Source organism: Podarcis filfolensis, assembly GCF_964270895.1.
Source record: "Podarcis filfolensis genome assembly, chromosome: 2".
In the NCBI taxonomy this organism is placed as follows: Eukaryota; Metazoa; Chordata; class Lepidosauria; order Squamata; family Lacertidae; genus Podarcis; species Podarcis filfolensis.
In genome coordinates, this window is record NC_139605.1 from 116,304,889 (window position 1) to 116,324,961 (window position 20,073).

A 20,073-nucleotide genomic window follows, 5' to 3' on the forward strand; every position below is an offset into this window, starting at 1 on the left:
TGGAACTCTGCATGGCTTAGGCTATCTGAAAGAGCATTTTCCCTCCTATGAACCTGCCTTGGTGCCTGGGCTCCAAGATCATCCGCAGATACTCTTTGCTTAGTCCTGCCACGCTCATAGGCACGTTTGGTTGAGACACAGGAGAGGGCCTTCTTGGTGGTGGCTCCTCCCAGACTTCGAAACGTCCTTCCCAGTGAGCCTCTCTTTGTCTTTCCTCTGGCAGGTGAAAACCATTTTCTTCTGACAGGCTTTTGGGAACTGACTTTTTTTTTTTAAAAAAAGGGCTTTGAATAGTGCTGTGCTGTTTCACAATCTGTATTTTAATGATTTGTTTTTATATTGTTTTAATTATATTATAGTGTAATTACTTTTAAACTGGTCTCTTCTATGTTTTTAGCATTCTGTATTTTATCCATGTTGCTTTCATTTTTGTAATAATAGTAATAATTTATTTATACCCCGCCCTTCTGGCTGGGTTTCCCCAGCCACTATGGGCGGCTTCCAACAAAACACAGTGGTACTTGGGTTAAGTACTTAATTTGTTCCGGAGGTTCGTTCTTAACCTGAAACTGTTCTTAACCTGAAGCACCACTTTAGCTAATGGGGCCTCCCGCTGCTGATGCGCCGCCGGAGCACGATTTCTCCTCTCGTCCTGAAGCAAAGTTCTTAACCTGAGGTACTATTTCTGGGTTAGCGGAGTCTGTAACCTGAAGCGTATGCAACACGAGGTACCACTGTATTAAAAATACAAAAAAATTTAAAAACTTCCCTAAACAGGGCTGCCTTCAGATGTCTTCTAAAAGTCAGATAGTGTCATACTTCGTGTTGTGTTTGCTTCAGGTTCCGCATTTTCAGGTTGCATCCTGAGGCAACCCGGAAGCACTGGAAAGGCTTACTTCCGGGTTTCGCCGCTCGCGCATGTGCAGATGTGCAAAATGACATCACGCGCATGCGCAAAAGCGGCGTATCGCCACCCGCGCACACGCGGGTTGCATTCTGCTCATGTTGCGAACAGGACTCCGGAACGGATCCCATTCACAACCAGAGGTACCACTGTAGTTGTTTATTTCCTTGACATCTGATGGGAGGGCATTCCACAGGGCAGGTGCCACTACCAAGAAGGCCTTCTTCCTGGTTCCCAGTAACACTACTTCTCAGGTATACAGGACCGAAGCCGTTTAGGGCTTTAAAGGTCAGCACCAACGCTTTAAATTGTGCTCAGAAATGTACTGGGAGCCAATGTAGGTCTTGTAAGCCACTTTGAGCTCCAGTCCGGGGGAAAGGCAGGATATAAATAAAAGCCCCCCAAAGCCTGGGTTATCTTCCCATGTGCCCAACACCTGCAATTCTGGGAAGAGCTGACGAAGCTTTAACCCGTTCCCAAAGGGTTGCTTTCACTTGTTGTCCTGCTGCGGCTTTGAGGGTTTACCTCTTACCTACAGGCCCGTGTGTCCCCTTCAATACTTGCGGTGCCCACAAAACGGTCTCTGTAAAATATACCCAGAAAAATCTGCACTGCACAAGAGGCTGTTTGCTCTCTCTGCTCAGTTCCCGTTTGCCCTGCCTCAGCCTCTCCTTCATTGAATGTGCCCACAAATATTTCATTGGATTGCAAGATTGAATGCTCACCCTCCTATCCGTTCTGAAGTGTGGAGAGGTGGAAAAAAAATTCTACGAATGACTGTGGGGGCAGCGGCTTATGTAGATGTCTCCCCCCCCCCCACTTACGAAGCAGTTGGGGAAAGAGGCTGCCCACGCCCTTTTGTAATCCTGTCTCATTTCCTTCTCTTTAAGAAGTGACCGCCATTTTGTCTTGGGTCATACCCCACCACACATACTGCAGTCGTCTTGCGACTGGCACCCAATAATAACGCTTGCTTCCCCAAAATTCCAAATGCGCCACCCCCCAAGTTGGTGACTTAATAATAATAAATAATAATAATAATAATAATAATAATAATAATAATAATAATGTGGTACCTTGGGTTAAGAACTTAATTCTTTCTGGAGCACCACTTTAGCTAATGGGGCCTCCTACCGCCGCAGCTGCACGATTTCTGTTCTCATCCTGAAGCAAAGTTCTTAACCCGAGGTACTATTTCTGGATTAGCAGAGTCTGTAACCTGAAGCATCTGTAACCTGAAGCGTTTGTAACCCGAGGTACCACTGTAGTAATAATAATGTTATTATTTATATCCTGCCCATCTAGCTGGGTTTCCCCCAGCCCCTTTGCTTCTACCAACAATTTGCCTCACAAAAGATACAAAAAAGCTGCTTTTTTAAAAAATCAAAGTTTATGGCAAGCCCACAACCTGTCCCCGTCCCCCCCACCCTGAGTCCAACTGTGTGGGGCTTTGCGCCTCATGAGCTGCACGCGCCGGATTCGTCCTGCCGTGTCAGTGTCTTCCGCGCCATTTCTAGCGCCCCCTCCTTGGTGTGGTTCCCCCCGATGAAGCCGCTGGAGTGCACAAAGATGCAGCCGGGGATCCCGCTGGCCTGAGAGAGCTCCTCATCGCGCAAGCCACACCATTCGGCCAGAAGCGACAACCTGAGGGGAGGGAGAGCAAGAGAGCCAAGAGTGACTGAAAGAATAATAATTAATAATAATAATAATAATAATAATAATAATAATAATAATAATAATTCTATTTATATCCTGCCCTCCCCAGCCGAAGCCGGGCTCAGAGCAGCTAACAACAGTAAAATAATGCTACATTCTAAAATCAATTCATTATAAAATCAGTTCAAATCAAATTAATGGCAACCATTGGGCTAGAGTTCTGTGAGGATTACCAAAGGACTGTGCCTTGGCCAAAGGCCTGGTGGAACAGCTCTGTCTTGCAGGCCCTGTGGAAAGATGTCAAGTCTCACAGGGCCCTAGTCTCTTGTGACAAAGCGTTCTACCAGATTGGAGCCATGGCCAAAAAAGCCCTGGCTCTGGTTGAGGCCAGCCTAACCTCCCTGTAGCCTGGGATCACCAATATGTTTTTGTCTGAAGACCACAAGGTCCTCCGTGGGACATACCAGGAGAGGCGGTCCCGTAGGTACGAGGGTCCTAGGCTGTAAAGGGCTTTAAAGGTTAAAACCAGCACCTTAAACCTGATCCTGTACTCCACTGGGAGCCAGTGTAGCTGGTATAGCACCAGATGAATGTGATCTCGCAGCGAGGACCCCACAAGGAGTCTCACCGCAGCATTCTGCACCCGCTGGAGTTTCTGGGTCAGTCTTAAGGGCAGCCCCACGTAGAGCGAGTTACAATAATCCAGTCTGGAGGTGACCGTCGCGTGGATCACAGTGGCTAGGTCAGGGCGAGAGAGGTAAGGAGCCAACTGCTTAGCTTGGCAGAGATGAAAAAATGCCGCCTTTGTTATAGCTGCAATCTGCACCTCCATGGAGAGGGAGGTGTTGAAGATTACACCGAAACTCTTAACGGACGGTACTGGCACTAACTGCGTCCCTGCAAGAGATGGGAGTTGCCCCCCCCCCAATCCCATATCGTCCTGACCCAGCCAAAGGACCCAAAGAAAACCCAAAAGCTTTGAATCTAATATTATTTATCATGTTTATAACCAACGTTTCCTCAGAGGAGCTCCAGGTGGCGTACAGAGTTCTTCTCCCAATTTTATCCGCCACAACACCCCTGTGAGGTAGGTCAGGCTGAGGTGCTGCGACTGGCTCAAGATCACCCAGCAAGCTTTGTGGCCGAGTAGGATTTTGAATCCTGGTCTCCCAGGTCATAGACCAAGACTCTGACCACTATGCGCCACTAGCTCTAGGAAGGGCATCAGAAGAAAATGGGAGGGATGGTATCGAACAACAGGAGGAAGAGGGCAATGGCAGATGAAGTCGATGGACTATGCTGAAATGGCTAAAACGATCGGAAGATGCGGGAGGAAATAATTAAATTAGGACCCACAAAGGGGAGGACGGAAGTCTAGGAGATTCCTTGGAATCTTGTTTTTATGATTTATGATTTATGTTTGATATAAAAAGGTAAAGGGACCCCTGACCATTAGGTCCAGTCGCCGGAGTGGTACCTATTTTTCTACTTGCAGTTTGACGTGCTTTCGAACTGCTAGGTTGGCAGGAGCAGGGACTGAGCAACGGGAGCTCACCCCGTCGCGGGGATTCGAACCGCCGACCTTCTGATCGGCAAGTCCTAGGCTCTGTAATTTAACCCACAGTGCCACCCGCGTCCCTTATGTTTGATATATATCTGTAAAATTTCAATTTGAAAAACCAATAAATTTGTGGGGGGAAAGAAGAGGAAAAGGGACCTGCTTTGATTTTTTTTTAATTGTCTTCACTGACAATGAAAGGCTTTCTGGAGGGAAATCTTTCCCAGTTTACCTGGGTATGACAGGGATTGAACTTGGCAGCACGTTCATGCAAGACACATGCGCTGCCAGAAAGCCAGAGCCCTCTCCCAAGATACTTCATAAAGACTGAAAACAGACAGAAATTCTATCAGGCGGGTAGCTGCATTACGTTTGCTACAGCAAAGACACCAGTTTTTGAAAAGATGACAACTCATTATAGTGCCCGCTTACAAGGGCTGTAGCTCACTTCCTCAGACGCCCACTTAGGTGATCTCTTCACTACTTGAAGAAGTTGGTTCCAGCCTTATGTCGTATTCATTAGCCCGAGGAAGTGGACTCTTGTCCATAAATTCATGCCACAATGAATTTGATAAGTCTCTAAGGTGCCACAGAACACTCTCCTGATCTGGCTGCAACAGATTGATACCAGCGTGAACTACATTTCCATCATCCTTGAGCATTGGCCACGCTGGCCGAGGATTATGGGAACTGTAGTGCAAAACATCTGGAGGCTGCCTCATTGATCACCCTTTTAAGGGATAGAATTATTAAAGGTAAAGGGACCCCTGACCATTAGGTCCAGTCGTGACCGACTTTGGGGTTGCGGCGCTCATGTCGCTTTACTGGCCGAGGGAGCCGGCGTTCAGCTTCCGGGTCATGTGGCCAGCATGACTAAGCCGCTTCTGGCGAACCAGAGCAGCGCACGGAAACGCCGTTTACATTCCACCCAGAGTGGTATCTATTTATCTACTTGCACTTTGACGTGCTTTTGAACTGCTAGGTGGGCAGGAGCAGGGACCGAGCAACGGGAGCTCACCCCATCGCGGGGATTAGAACCGCTGACCTTCCAATAGGCAAGCCGTAGGCTCTGTGGTTTAACCCACAGCGCCACCCACGTCCCTAGAATTATTAATCAGGTTTAAATAAAAATGTAAGTCTAGGGTGCAAGGGTGAGAGATGGTGTCCTGAATTTGGGGGCCCCCCAGAGCTATGGGATTTCAAAATGCTCTTCCCACCCCACAATACAGCACACAAGTAGGGGGTGCCCATTTTGGAGCCCTTGCTCACCTGTTCTGGAAGGTGTGCAGCCCAGCAGGAACACACTGGACCCGCCACTGGCCTCCCAGATCCGTGTACAGGACAAATTTGAGAGGCTTCTTCACGCCCAGCTCTTGCTCTAGGTTGAAAAGGTGCTCCTTCCATGGGCAACCACCCTGGGCCAACACCAGAATCTCACCGCTAGGGTCAACCTGCCAAGGAAGGAGATGCATGTCATTCATGAACGAGAGACATAGGAGGACTATGTGCAAGGTGGTGAGAGATTGTTGCAGACTCTTGTGCAAAACCTAGGGGCACCATCAGGCCGCTGGAGATATTAACCTCTCCTCTTTCTTTCTTTCTTTCTTTCTTTCTTTCTTCCTTTCTTCCTTTCTTCCTTTCTTCCTTTCTTCCTTCCTTCCTTCCTTCCTTCCTTCCTTCCTTCCTTCCTTCCTTCCTTTCTTTCTCCTCTTTCTATATTACGTGCTCTCTCTGCTTATGGCTCCACAACTGGAGGGGGTGCAAAGTGAGCTTCTGCCAGGGTGGAAAGCAAGAGGCACAGCTGTCCATGGAGGCGCAGGTCAATTCTGTGTCCAGGGCGGCTGTCTACCAGCTCCACCTGGTAGGCAGGATGAGACCCTACCTGCCCGCGGACTGTCTTGCCAGAGTGGTGCATGCTCTGGTTATCTCCCGCTTGGACTACTGCAATACGCTCTATGTGGGGCTACCTTTGAAGGTGACCTGAAAACTACAACTAATCCAGAATGCGGCAGCTAGACTGGTGACTGGGAGCGGCCGCCGAGACCATATAACACCGGTCTTGAAAGACCCACACTGGCTCCCAGTAGGTTTCCGAGCACAATTCATAGTGTTGGTGCTGACCTTTAAAGCCCTAAACGGCCTCAGTCCAGTATATCTGAAGGAGCGTCTCCACCCCCATCGTTCTAACCGGACACTGAGGTCCAGCACCTTCTGGCGGTTCCCTCACTGCAAGAAGCCAAGTTACAGGGAACCAGGCAGAGGGCCTTCTCGGTAGTGGCACCCGCCCTGTGGAACGCCCTCCCATCAGATGTCAAAGAGAAAAATAACTACCAAACTTTTAGAAGACATCTGAAGGCAGCCCTGTTTAGGGAAGCTTTTAATGTTTAATAGGTTACTGTATTTTAGTGTTCTGTTGGAAGCTCCCCAGAGTGGCTGGGGAAACCCAGCCAGATGGGCGGAGTATAAATATTATTATTATTTTTTTTTATTATTATTACTGTGTACCAGTCATTTCCACCCATGTCCTCCCACCTGCTAGGAACACAGGCCATTGATCCATCTAGGCCAGTACTGTCTACACTGACTGGCAGCAGCCCTCCAGGATTTCCAGACGGGGGGACTTTCCTGGATCCCACCAGCAGCTGCCAGGAATTAAACCCTGAGACCTTCTGCACGCAAAACAGATACTCAGTCACTTAACTATGGCCCTTCCCCTTCATGCAAACACACAGCAAGATGTGCACGCATCATGAAATTGAAATTGCAGTGTACACCCTTCTCCTCCTTGGGGAGCCACCTGACGAGAGATTTCATCTCACGGGAAAGGAAGCACATTCAGAGGTGTGTTCAGAGTACAGTGGTACCTCGGGTTAAGTACTTAATTCGTTCTGGAGGTCTGTTCTTAACCTGAAACACTTCTTAACCTGAAGCACCACTTTAGCTAATGGGGCCTCCCGCCACCACGCGATTTCTGTTCTCATCCTGAGGTAAAGTTCTTAACCCGAGGTACTATTTCTGGGTTAGCGGAGTCTGTAACCTGAAGTGTCTGTAACCTGAGGTACCACTGTATATCCTTCCGCCTTGCACATATGCAAGCAAATCTAGACCTACATTAAAGGCCTTTATATTTAGCTGAAAATTTGTTTGCTCACTTTCCAAATACAGTGGTACCTCAGGTTAAGTACTTTTTGTGGGGGCTTGATCAACCGTGGGGCATGTGAAACTGCCCACCCCTCAGTTCACCCAGCCCCCATTTATTGCTCACGCGAGTCGGGGCAAGACAGTGGTACCTCTGGTTACGTACTTAATTCGTTCCGGAGGTCCGTTCTTAACCTGGAACTGTTCTTAACCTGAAGCACCACTTTAGCTAATGGGGCCTCCCGCTGCTGCCGCGCCGCCGGAGCACAATTTCTGTTCTCATCCTGAAGGGAATTTCTTAACCCGAGGTACTATTTCTGGGTTAGCGGAGTCTGTAACCTGAAGCGTCTGTAACCTGAAGCATATGTAACCCAAGGTGCCACTGTACTTTAGCCCTCCTCTTGGCAGCGGTACCTCAAAGCGCTGCTGGATGGCCTTCTCCACAAGGGTGCGCGCAGGAATCCAGGCACGGTAATAGTAATCGAGGCGGTCCAAGAATTCGTTGCCTACCAGCTCCATGGCCTTCTGGAAACCAGGCTGGGAAACAAAGCACAGGGTTGGCAAATTATCTACTCCAAAGCCATGTGGAATCGCTCCCTCGGGTCATGCAGCCCGCCCCACACATGCCCTAGCTACTGGCCTGTTTGGAGAGTGCAAAGCAGCGGCCCTGGACAACCTCTCTCAACACCCTTCGAGATAAGCCAACGACTCGGGTTTTTAATCTTGCTGCTGCCTCTTTGCTCTTTATCAGCTGAGATTTGCTCCAGCGGGCAGGAGAGACTCGTCCTAGCCAGTGATGGTCAGGCAAAGGCAGACACCAGGCCACAGACGCCACAAGGAGCAGGGAAAGAGATTAGGGCACTGAGCTGTGGTGCCAGGCCCCTGAGTACTTGAACCCGAGTTGGCAGCAACGGGTGGAAAAAGCCTTTGGGAAGTTGGAACGGACGTCCCAGTACAAATTGCCAGTCGCTTTGAGACGTTGCAAAGCTTGACCAATCTGGGGCACACACTCGCACAACACCTTGAGGCCCTCCACTCACAACTGCTTCATGCAGATTAGAAGAGGCACCGGCGCCAATCTAAGCTGTTCTTCCATAGATCTCCAGAATTAACCACCGAGGTCGCACTCTGTGGTTATTAAGGATGCAGCGCCGTCATTCAGAACCAGCTCCTCGTTTAATGAAAGGCACAAGTTAACAAATGTGTCTTATTATTTTATGCCTGAATCTACTTGGAGGTCTATTTACTCCTGTCACGGCTAAAATGGCCACCGTTTCTTTAATGCTTAAAAAGCTGGGTCAGCATGAGTCAGCGGCCAGCACCGGGTTGTATATATAGAGTGAGAAATGTTAGTTTGTTGTTGGGCTGGTTGGTTGGTTAGTGAAAGCTGGTAGTGTTGATGTATGTCACAGGTGGTCAGTCGCTTTTGCAGAAAGACTTTTAAGAATAAAATCACAAAGTAATCTGCAAGGATACTTTTCTTGTGCACTCTTTTATGCCGACAAGGGTCCGAGGACCAGGCTGAGGCGACAAAGGGAGGTCAGAACCCTTTTGGTTTTTTTTACAAACACTGACAGGTTATGGGCCCAGTGTTTCTGAGCATGTGCAGAGTGCAAAATGACTGACAGCATTCGTTTTCCTAACGGGAAAGAGAGCTGGAAAATACAAATACAATTCAGATCCCTACCTCGGTGTCTTGATCCTTGTCATTCCAGCGGGGGTTCAGGTAGGCAACCCTGGAGCTCACATTGGTGGTCATAGCATAGTGAGGTTCCCCATCCCACTGGGAGATGCCGTTGTCTATGGCGTCAATCTCTTCCACAAAGTTCTCGTACAACTAGAAGGAGGGAGAGAACAAGAAAGTTCAGTTTAGTGACCTGCCCTGGAAAAGTAGGTTTTGTGGATCACAGAGAGGTTGAAACCCAGGTAAGATTCAGCCCTTATGCCTGCATACTTTAGGGGCACATGCAGCAGAGAGGTCACATGCAGCAGAGAGGGCATCAAGGGAAAGCCACACAGATATATGCATACTGCAGCAGTGCTGATCAGTACCACCACAGCCAAGGTGGCTAACCTGTGGTCCTCCTGATGTTGTTGGGACTCCAGATCTCACCACCCCGGTCATTGTGGCCACAATCAGATAGCAATACCCAAGTCTAGCTCTGCACCCATTTAATAACAACGTCCTGCTGTGATGACCTCATTTGGCATTTTGTATTGGCTCCATTAGACGGCGCTCTCGAGCACACAGCCTCCAGTTAGATCGCATGTTCCAAACAGTGACTCATGCAGGAACAAAGGGGACCCGAGGCAGATGGTTCTTGCTCTTTCATTGTTTAAAAATACCGTATTTTTCGCTCTATAAGATGCACCAGACGCACCTAGTTTTTGGAGGAGGAAAACAAGAAAAAAAAAATTCTGAATCTCAGAAGCTAGAACAGCAAGAGGGATCGCTGTGCAGTGAAAGCAGCAATCCCTCTTGCTGTTCTGGCTTCTGGGAATAGCTGCACAGCCTGCATTCGTTCCATAAGACGCACACACATTTACCCTTACTTTTTAGGAGGGGAAAAGTGAGTCTTATAGAGCAAAAAATACGGTAAATATTTTGGCCTCAAGAGTGAAATGTACCTCCTATCTTAATTCAGAAATGTGGAGTGCATTGTGCTTCTTACACCTTGGCCCAGAATATTTTGGAATACACCAAGGATCTTTTGCAGGACTCTCAAGCAGGGGTGGTGATGCCCAGCAATAATAATAATAATAATAATAATAATAATAATAATAATAATAATAATAATACTTTATTATTTATACCCCACCCATCTGGCTGGGTTTCCCCAGCCACTCTGGGCAGCTCCCAATCAAACATTAAAAACACAATACAGCATTAAACATTAAAAACTTCCCTAATACCCAGTGGTCCACAGGTTCTGCATCCCTGCAATAAAGAGCCAAGTGGTTGAGTTCGTTCATTTCCCCCATTGTTCCAGAGGCTTTTGATGTTGGGAAAGGATCTCACAGATATGCACACACACAAGTACCTTGTCATAGAGAACACGCACGACAGGATCCTCCTCCTTGAGGCCCAGCTGGTTTGCCAAAATCTCAGAGCCAAAATGGGTGTAAACCAGCCCTGCACTGCTCAGTTTGGTCTGCCAAGGTTTATCAGGCTTCAGGCTGTGCATGGACTCTCCAAATGACCTGTGGGAACAAGGAGGGACTGGGGGAGTCAATAAAGAACAACCCGAAGGAGGGAGGAAAGCCTGGAACACTCTCCTTTCCAAGCAAATAATACCAACCACAAGGAGATGGAAATTTCCCAGGGCCCCAGACCCAAAACTATGAGACTCTCCCTTTCATATACAAACTGCTGCAATTAGTGTGTGTTGTCTCCCTGATTTAACTTATATGCAGAATTCATCATGCAAAAGTCTGGACTGGATGAATCCCAAGCCGGAATTAAGATCGCCGGAAGAAATATCAACAACCTCAGATATGCAGATGACACAACCTTGATGGCAGAAAGTGAAGAGGAATTAAAGAACCTTTTAACAAAGGTGAAAGAGGAGAGCGCAAAATATGGTCTGAAGCTCAACATCAAAAAAAAATTAAGATCATGGTCACTGGTCCCATCACCTCCTGGCAAACAGAAGGGGAAGAAATGGAGGCAGTGAGAGAGTTTACTTTCTTGGGCTCCATGATCACTGCAGATGGTGACAGCAGCCACGAAATTAAAAGACGCCTGCTTCTTGGGAGAAAAGCAATGACAAACCTAGACAGCATCTTAAAAAGTAGAGACATCACCTTGCCAACAAAGGTCCGTATAGTTAAAGCTATGGTTTTCCCAGTAGTGATGTATGGAAGAGAGAGCTGGACCATAAAGAAGGCTGATCGCTGAAGAATGGATGCTTTTGAATTCTGGTGCTGGAGGAGACTCTTGAGAGTCCCATGGACTGCAAGAAGATCAAACCTCTGCATTCTGAAGGAAATCAGCCCGGAGTGTTCACTGGAAGGACAGATCATGAAGCTGAGGCTCCAATACTTTGGCCACCTCATGAGAAGAGAAGACTCCCTGGAAAAGACCCTGATGTTGGGAAAGATGGAGGGCAAGGAGAAGGGGACGACAGAGGACGAGATGGTTGGACAGTGTTCTCGAAGCTACCCGCCTGAGTTTGACCAAACTGCGGGAGGCAGTGGAAGACAGGAGTGCCTGGCGTGCTCTGGTCCATGGGGTCACGAAGAGTCGGACACGACTAAACGACAACAACATTAATGGGCAACTCTTGGAAACAGCAGTGCAACTGGAATACTCTAAGGAGGGAAGTGAATTATCTATCTGGAACAAGTTGTTTAAGGAAACGTGGAATGTGAAAGGGAATTAGGGGCACCTAAATATGCATGTCAGTTTGCACAACTTTTTCAAGTTACCAAGGTTTTCTCCACTACAGAACTCTCCTTAGTTAGAGTTGAACCTTAAACAACAAAGATGGGGAGGTTGTGGCCCTCCAGATGTTGTCGGACTACAACTCCCATCATCCCTGACCACTGGTGGTGCTGGCTGGAGCCCAATATCTGCAGGACCACAGGCTCTCTGTCCTGATATGCCACTTCCTGCCTCTTTGCTCCTGGGCTTGCTGTCTTTCACCTTTTCAGTTCTGCATGGACTGCACAGCAGATGAGAGGGTGGTGGGCAGCGCTAGATAGGATAGAACTAGATTTGAAAGGTCCAAAGGCTAAGGGTTTCTAGGAAATGATATACAATGAATTGAAAAAGATGTTGAAATTGACCATTCCCTGAGAAATGGAATGGTGGAAATGGTGAAACTGACTGCTAAAATAAGAGGACAAAATGACATCTTCATAAAAGAATGGAAGCCATTGGTGGATTACCGATCAAACTATCATTCTTCTATGAAATCATGTGCAGGATTTGAGATATGAGCTATGGAAGAAAGTGGAGAATGGATTTGGAGGGCTTAGAAAATAAATACAGTCAAACATCAGTTCCTGAACGCTTCCGTTTTGGCTCCCGAATGCCGAAAACCTGGAAGTAACTGCTTTGGTTTTCAAACGATTTTCAGAAGCCGAACGTGCTACGCGGCTTCCGTTTTGAGTTTCCCTGTTGTATTGTATTGAGGCTTCCACTTTCAGTTTTCGGTTGTCAAAAGTTTCGGAAGTTGAACAGTCTTCCGGAACAGATTACGTTCGACAACCGAGGTTTGACTGTATAGATGTGTTTTAATGCAGCTCTTAAGGGGGAATAATAATAATAATAATAATTAATAACAACACCACCACCAGGGTGGAAGCCAGTGTGGTGTAGTGGTTAAGAGCGGTAGTCTCGTAATCTGGGGAACCGGGTTCGCGTCTCCGCTCCTCCACATGCAGCTGCTGGGTGACCTTGGGCTAGTCACACTTCTCTGAAGTCTCTCAGCCCCACTCACCTCACAGAGTGTTTGTTGTGAGGGAGGAAGGGAAAGGAGAATGTTAGCCGCTTTGAGACTCCTGAAGGGGAGTGAAAGGCGGGATATCAAATCCAGACGCTTCTTCTTCTTCTTCTTCTTCTTCAGGGAAGGAGGGACAGGAAGTCAAGAAGAAAATGTGTGACAAAAAAATGAGATACAGTCATACCTCATTACGTTTGCTTCAGGTTAAATCTTTTCAGGTTGCGTCCTGCGGCGACCCGGAAGTAACAGAACGGGTTACTTCCAGGTTTCGCCGCTCGCACATGCGCAGATGCTCAAAATGATGTCACACGCATGCGCAGAAGCGGCGAATCACGACCCGCACATGCGGGTTGCATTCTGCTCAGGTTGCAAACGAGGTTCCGTAACGGATCCCGTTCACAACCAGAGGTACCACTGTATATGTTTGGAGTTATGTAATGATTTGGAAGATTTAATAAAAACATCATTTAAAAAAAGAGAGATTTAAAAAAAAAAAAGAGAGATTTGGGGTTTGCCCTGCCGGACTTAAAGCTGTATTATGAATCAGCGGCTTTTTGCTGGCTGAAAAGCTGGCTGCTTCTTGAAAACACAGACATTTTGGATTTGGAAGGGTTCAATAACAGATTTGGCTGGCATGCATATATATGGTATGACAAGGTTAAAACCCACCAAGGTTTCAAAAACCATATTGTTAGGAAAGCACTATACAATGTTTGGATTCGGTACAAAGATTTGTTGGAAAACAAAACCCCTAGGTGGTTGTCACCAATGGAAGCCAAGGAAGTGAAAAAACTTAATATGGAATCCAAATGGCCAAAATATTGGGAAATTATAGAACATGAGGAGGGAAAAGTGAAATTGCAGAGTTATGAGAAATTGAAGTCCAAAGTAAGAGACTGGCTTCATTATTACCAGATAAATGAAGTTTTCAAATTGGACAGGAAAATTGGCTTCCAGGTGGAGAGGTCAAAATTAGAAACAGAGCTATTGGAACCCAATACTAAGAATCTGTCAAGAATGTATAACCTGCTGTTGAAATGGAATACACAGGATGAGACGGTTAAATCAGCTATGATTAAATGGGCACAAGACATTGGTCATGACATTATGTTTGCTGACTGGGAACAGTTATGGACTACCGGTATAAAGTTTACGGCATGTAATGCCTTAAGAGAGAACATTATGAAAATGATCTATAGGTGGTACATGACCCCAGTCAAGCTTGCAAAAATTTATCATACGCCCAATAATAAATGTTGGAAATGTAAGGAAACTGAAGGTACTTTCTACCACCTTTGGTGGACGTGCCCAAGGATCAAGGTCTTCTGGGAAATGATTTATAATGAAATGAAAAAAGTGCTTAAATGCACATTCGTGAAGAAACCAGAAGCCTTCCTCCTGGGCATGGTGGGCCAATTGGTGTCAAGGAAAGATAGGACGTTTTTTATGTATGCTACAACAGCAGCAAGAGTACTCTTAGCAAAGTATTGGAAGACACAAGAGCTACCCACACTGGAAGAATGGCAGACCAAGGTGATAGACTACATGGGACTGGCTGAGATGACTGGCAGAATCCGTGACCAAGGGAAAGAGACGGTGGAAGAAGATTGGAAGAAATTTAAAGTTTATCTTAAGAACTGTTGTAAAATTAATGAGTGTTAAAATGTCTTGGGTAATGCAAAATAGAATTGCAGTGACAAACAATTGGATATGAGAAAAAAGATTTAAAGAAAGTGTTATAAGTAATTGAAATTAGGGGTTGCTGGAAAGATTTAAAACAGGGATGCAGAAAGGGGAGGTATGGGGAAGTCGTTGAAAGAAGGTTTAAGGAAAAAAGGTTAAGAAATTATACGTGTTTATATGTTTGTTTGTTTGTTTATGTATTGTGTTGTATTGTCTTTTAATATGTGTTGAAAAACCAATAAAAAATTTATAAAAAATAAATAAATAAATAAAAAAAGAGAGATTTGAAAGGTCCACTGCCAGGGTAAGCTGTGGTAACCTTGCTATTCCACTAGCTGCCAGCACTGGGAGGAAAGGCTGCAGGAATTCAACAGTACCTCTGGTGATGGTCGTAGCGATGCTTTTGAGGGTCATACTCGCCTCCAACGTCCACAACCACATCGCACTCTGACAGCAGCTGAGCATCCCGTGTCCTGATGATCTCTGCATCCTGAGGGCACCGCAGGGCGACAACAAACAAAAGCTGTGAAACAAAACGTGCCCCAGTGCTATTCCTGGCTATCCACTTTGCAGTTTCTAATCTCTATCTCTTCACCATTCCTTGGTGCCTTCAGGTGAAAAAGATACACAAGGTAGGGAGGATGAACAGCTGTGACTGGGACCATTTGCTCCTATATGCAAGCTCTTGAGTTCATCTTCATGAGGTGTGTGTTTCTGCATGTAAAGGTAAAGGGACCCCTGACCATTAGGTCCAGTCGTGACCAACTCTGGGGTTGCGGCGCTCATCTTGCTTTATGGGCTGAGGGAGACGGCATACAGCTTCTGGGTCATGTGGCCAGCATGACTAAGCCGCTTCCCGTGAACTAGAGCAGCATACGGAAACACTGTTTACCTTCCCGCTGGAGCGGTACCTATTTATTTACCCTTTGATGTGCTTTCGAACTGCTAGGTTGGCAGGAGCAGGGACCGAGCAACGGGAGCTCACCCTGTCGCGGGGATTCAAACCACCGACCTTCTGATCAGCAAGTCCTAGGCTCTGTGGTTTAACCCACAGCACCACCCACGTCCCTTTGTTTCTGCATGATGATGGCTTTAAAAAACAAACAGTGAACAGTTTCCAGCTCTCACGACACTGAAGACAGTATTTAAAGTACCGTATTTTTCGCTCTATAACACGCACTTTTTTGCTCCTAGAAAGTAAGGGGAAATGCCTGTGCGTGTTATGGAGCGAATGCACTGGACTGGAGCCCTGGCTGCCGTCAGTCAAGCAAAGCGTCTGTCCCGCTTTGCGCGGCTCTCGCTTTGCTTGCTTTAAAGCAACCTACGGAGGAGCCGGGGAGGAGGGAGTGAAGGAGAGCCATGGCAGCAAAGCGGGAAGCAGCCGCTTACACGGGAGGAGGGACAGACGGGAGCCATAGCGAGCCGGAAGGAGGCAGGCGGTTAAACGCCAGCAGGCGCTTTTAAAAGCGTTGCGTAGTCAGCAACAGCTGCTGCAGCCTCAGCTAGCAAAGGTCTCTCTCTAAACGGAGCAACGTTTGCTCTAAACGGAGCAATGAGGCTGCAGAGGGACGGCAGGGCACAGGAGGGGTTGGATTGGGAAGGGAAAAGATTAAGCAACCAGCAGCAAAAAAAACCCCAACCTCGAGCTCTGAGCCACGAACGCAGTGAAAACCAGGAAGTAAAAAAAAAAGGCTGGGGAAGGCAAGGGATGAGGGAGAGGGGAAAACTATGCAAATCCCCCCCCCTCAGCTGATCCGCTGGGGACGGGAGCTGGAGTGTGCTTTTTTACTTCTGCAGCTTGTTTTCAGGCAGGATAGATTTGAGCATTGTCTGGGTCCTAGTGCCCTTACCGCTTTTTTGTGCTCCATTCTATTGCTGCTGGTGGCTGCTTATCTCTCAAACTGAACCTGATACCAGTAGCCACGTGTACAAACAAAGTAGAAGGCTGCAAGCAGGAGCGCTTTTACACAGCTAATGGCGAATCCCCTGCAATCCAAGTCCTCCTCACTTGCTCAAATCTATTCTGCCTCAAAACAAGGAGCGGAAGGAAGAGGCGGCAAACTGTTAAATGGAAAAAAACCCCAGGCACAGGGCAAATACCTTATGTATACCTTTAAAGCAACAGTGCTCTTTCCCTCCCTCCTCCCCACTTAGCTCGCCGAAAAGCTCCTTCTCCACCCACCCCACGCGTGTTCCTTGTCCCTTGAGTGCTTTTCCTTCCCTCCCCACTTAAAACGTGGTTACAAAGCACGGATCCACATGGATCCTCAGGATTTTTGCACTGGGTCACCCCAAATTCACCATCAGATCACATAGCATGTCCATGGCTACAGCTTGCACCAAAAAAATCACGCACCCACTGTTGCCTGGGGCCGCAGTGGTGCAAAAACGTGGTTACAAAGCATGGATCCACATGGATCCTCAGGATTTTTGCATTGGGCTACCCCAAACTCACCGTCAGATCACGTGTCTGTGGCCACAGCATGAACCACAAAAATCATACATCCACTGTTTCGTTTAGAATATTTTTTTCTTGTTTTCCTCCTCTAAAAATTACGTGCGTGTTATGGTCAGGTGCGTGTTATAGAGCGAAAAATACGGTATCTCGGCAACACCTGGTGACATCTCAGAAAGCAAGGAGAAGGCTCCCCCGCAACTTCTGTCCCCCGCCCCCTCCAAAGCTTGATAGGAGAAGCTGTATAAATTATGGAAACTGCAAAACTACTTGAAAATTTGCATAATCTATATACGTTCGCTGGTGCAGAATTCTAATTAAGTGCAAAATACACCAAGTCCTAATAAGATGGAAATCCTCAAATTGCCTTTCTGTATGGAGTAAACCAGCACCATTCCAGTCACACAATGCTCCTGCTTCCTGCCTTTATGCTATTAGGACTTGGTGTGGTTTGCAACAAATTAATTGCAACAAAAACTACAGTGGTACCTCGGTTTACGAACTTAATCCGTTCCGGAAGTCCGTTCTTAAACTGAAACCGTTCTTAAACCAAGGTGCGCTTTCCCTAATGAGGCCTCCCGCCGCCAGTGCTCTTCCACCGTTCAACTTCTGTTCTTAGACCAAGGTAAAGTTCACAAACCGGGACACTACTTCGGGTTCTGCGGAGTTTGTAAATGGAATCGTTCGTAAGCAGGACTGTTCTTAAACCGAGGTACCACTGTACAGGGTCTTGTGGCACCTTAAAGACAAACAAATTTTATTGTGGTGTAGCTTTGGTGAACTTCATCAGTTGCATAGAGTGTGATCCTCAGTTGTCAGGTATATATAGACACGTGGGTGTAAAGGGAAAAACTGCCTTGCCCTCCTGGCCTGGGCACTGCCATCTATTCTGCTCCTGGATCCAATCTGGGGAAAGTGTTGCGATGGTGATGGTGGAATTCTCTTTACACCCAGAACAGCCACTGACACCGGCTAGGAGTTGTAAGAACTACAATTTAATAACTTGTGCTTGCTTTTGCTGTCTTGACCAAAGGGAAGGATACAGTGGTACCTCGGGTTAAGTACTTAATTCGTTCTGGAGGTCCGTTATTAACCTGAAACTGTTCTTAACCTGAAGCACCACTTTAGCTAATGGGGCCTCCTGCTCCCGCCACGCCGCCGGAGCCCGATTTCTGTTCTCATCCTGAAGCAAAGTTCTTAACCTGAAGCAATATTTCTGGGTTAGCAGAGTCTGTAACCTGAAGCGTATGTAACCTGAAGTATATGTAACCTGAGATACCACTATATAAAATACCGCAAACCAAACAAGCTACATTCTCTGCTATTTACCTCCAGGTTTTACACATGCATTTATACCGGAACAGCTAAAGATCGTATCTCCACGCTGCTGTCCCAACCAGGACGAGACACCCCCCCAGACCCCCAATTTATAAATAAATGCACACTCATTCTAATTGCACGGATGGTGCAATTAGCTTAGCAAGTGCACTGCCTGGGGGAGTTGCGTGGCGCGCAAGCTGCCGCATCCACGCAGTTGCTGGGGGTCCCAAGATCAGGCCTTGCAAGAACCCAACACGGGGGTGGAACGTCACGTGTGAATTGAATCTCGGGCGTGGGAGGAAAAGGAGGCTAGCCGAAAAGGCTTCCGAATCGGAACCGGATTCAGGAGGTCGCAACACACGTGCGCGCGCGGGGGGGGGGGCGCGTTACTTCGGAGTAAGCGGCCCGTGCCTAAGAAACCCCCAGCTGCGTACCTGATAAGAGGGCAGCAGCCGCAGGAGGAAACACGCGAGCGCCTCGTCGCAGTGGAAGGTGCCGCCGTGGGTGCCGATGCGGGCCGGCCGGGGGCGCTTCGGGCCGGGCATGAGGCTGCGAGTCAGGCGGGGAAGCCCAGCCAACACGCGGCGCATGCGCATAGCGACGGAACGCCGGCCCAGGAAGGCGCTTTGCTTCCTGCCTGCCCCGCGCTCGCCCCGCCCACCTCTACCGTATTCCTGAGACTCCAAGCGCACTGCGATGTCCTGGCCTCCTATTTCCCAAACTCGGGACTCCAGCTGTTTTTTTTGGGGGGGGACTACAACTCCCATCATCCCTAGCTAGCAAGACCGGCGGTCAGGGATGATGGGAATTGTAGTCCAGAAATAACGACTACAAGTTTGGGAAATACAGTGGTACCTCGGGTTACATACGCTTCAGGTTACAGACGCTTCAGGTTGCGGACTCCGCTAACCCAGAAATAGTACCTGGGGTTAAGAACTTTGCTTTAGGATGAGAACAGAAACTGTGCGGTGGCGGCGCAGCAGCGGCAGGAGGCCCCATTAGCTAAAGTGGTGCTTCAGGTTAAGAACAGACCTCCAGAACGAATTAAGTACTTAACCCAAGGTACCACTGTACTGCTGGGGATGAACCCCAGGGTGGGGTTTATGGAGGCAGTGGCGTAGCGTGGGTTGTCAGCACCCGGGGCAAGGCAAGTAATTTGTGCCCCCTAACCCGTGGATTTGCGCCCCCTAACCCATGGATTTGCGCCCCCTAACCCTAACCCCCAGATGTTGCACCCGGTGCGGCTGGGCCCCCCTGCACCCCCCACGCTACGCCACTGTATGGAGGGGTGAAAAAATGGGCGGGGAATTGGAGCCAGCAGCCTTGCAACACTTCTTCCTCATGTCTCATAAAAGTAACGTGAGGAGCGCCCAGGCATGGTCTCAGGCGCGTTTCTCAAATGTTTAAAGCCCAAGTGAAGGGGCCATTAGAATATTGTTCTCTATATGATCCCAAAAATGTTTAAGGCGAGGTTTCTCCAAAGGTTTTTCACCAGCCAGAAGAACAAGGCCTTTTCTTGCTTAAATGTTACATTGCAAATTGGGCCTCTCTTTGGAATGTCTAGGCTTAGGCGGTGAAGATAAGAGCAAGGTTGAATATGTGTTATTCTGGCCCCAGACGGGGGAAAGACTGAAGACAAGGAGGGTAATGCAGGAGACAAAGCCCCAGTTTATTGCTATCAGTATAAAGTATAAATCACATGTTTTACATTTGAACACGTGTCGAGGTTCATGGCGTGGAGAGGTGGTGCAGGACGGAGAAGGGGGGCAAGCAAGCCCATATAAGGTCAAGCCCATATAAGGACATAGGAAGTTGGTAAAATTACGATTTCCCAGAAATCAGGTGGCATTATTCTGCAAATGTACAAAAAGGGCTGGCAAGCCCAGAGAAGGCGGGCAGACATTGGGTAACG

General features: G+C 47.8%; 1 protein-coding gene across 1 annotated transcript; it reads right to left on the minus strand.

The window, feature by feature from the left end:
* Positions 1-2,169: 2,169 nt before the first annotated feature.
* MYG1 (MYG1 exonuclease) lies at positions 2,170-18,794 on the minus strand. Its single transcript, XM_083599443.1, has 7 exons — positions 18,596-18,794; positions 14,764-14,876; positions 10,298-10,457; positions 8,944-9,093; positions 7,671-7,793; positions 5,388-5,569; positions 2,170-2,548 (listed from the first exon to the last, which is right to left on the minus strand). Exons 1-7 carry the CDS (start codon positions 18,755-18,757, stop codon positions 2,362-2,364), a joined length of 1,077 nt encoding a protein of 358 aa, XP_083455569.1. The 5' UTR covers positions 18,758-18,794; the 3' UTR covers positions 2,170-2,361.
* Positions 18,795-20,073: the final 1,279 nt, after the last annotated feature.

Bases quoted from the DNA above. Each gene is read 5' to 3' on its own strand.
- MYG1 (XM_083599443.1), bottom strand. From the start codon at position 18,757: ATGCGCATGCGCCGCGTGTTGGCTGGGCTTCCCCGCCTGACTCGCAGC. The intron at 7,794-8,943 runs GTAGGGATCTGA...TTTGTTTCCCAG, and splicing joins ACAAGGATCAAGACACCGAG to CCTGGTTTCCAGAAGGCCAT. The intron at 5,570-7,670 runs GTACCGCTGCCA...CTTCCTTGGCAG, and splicing joins CCATCCAGCAGCGCTTTGAG to GTTGACCCTAGCGGTGAGAT.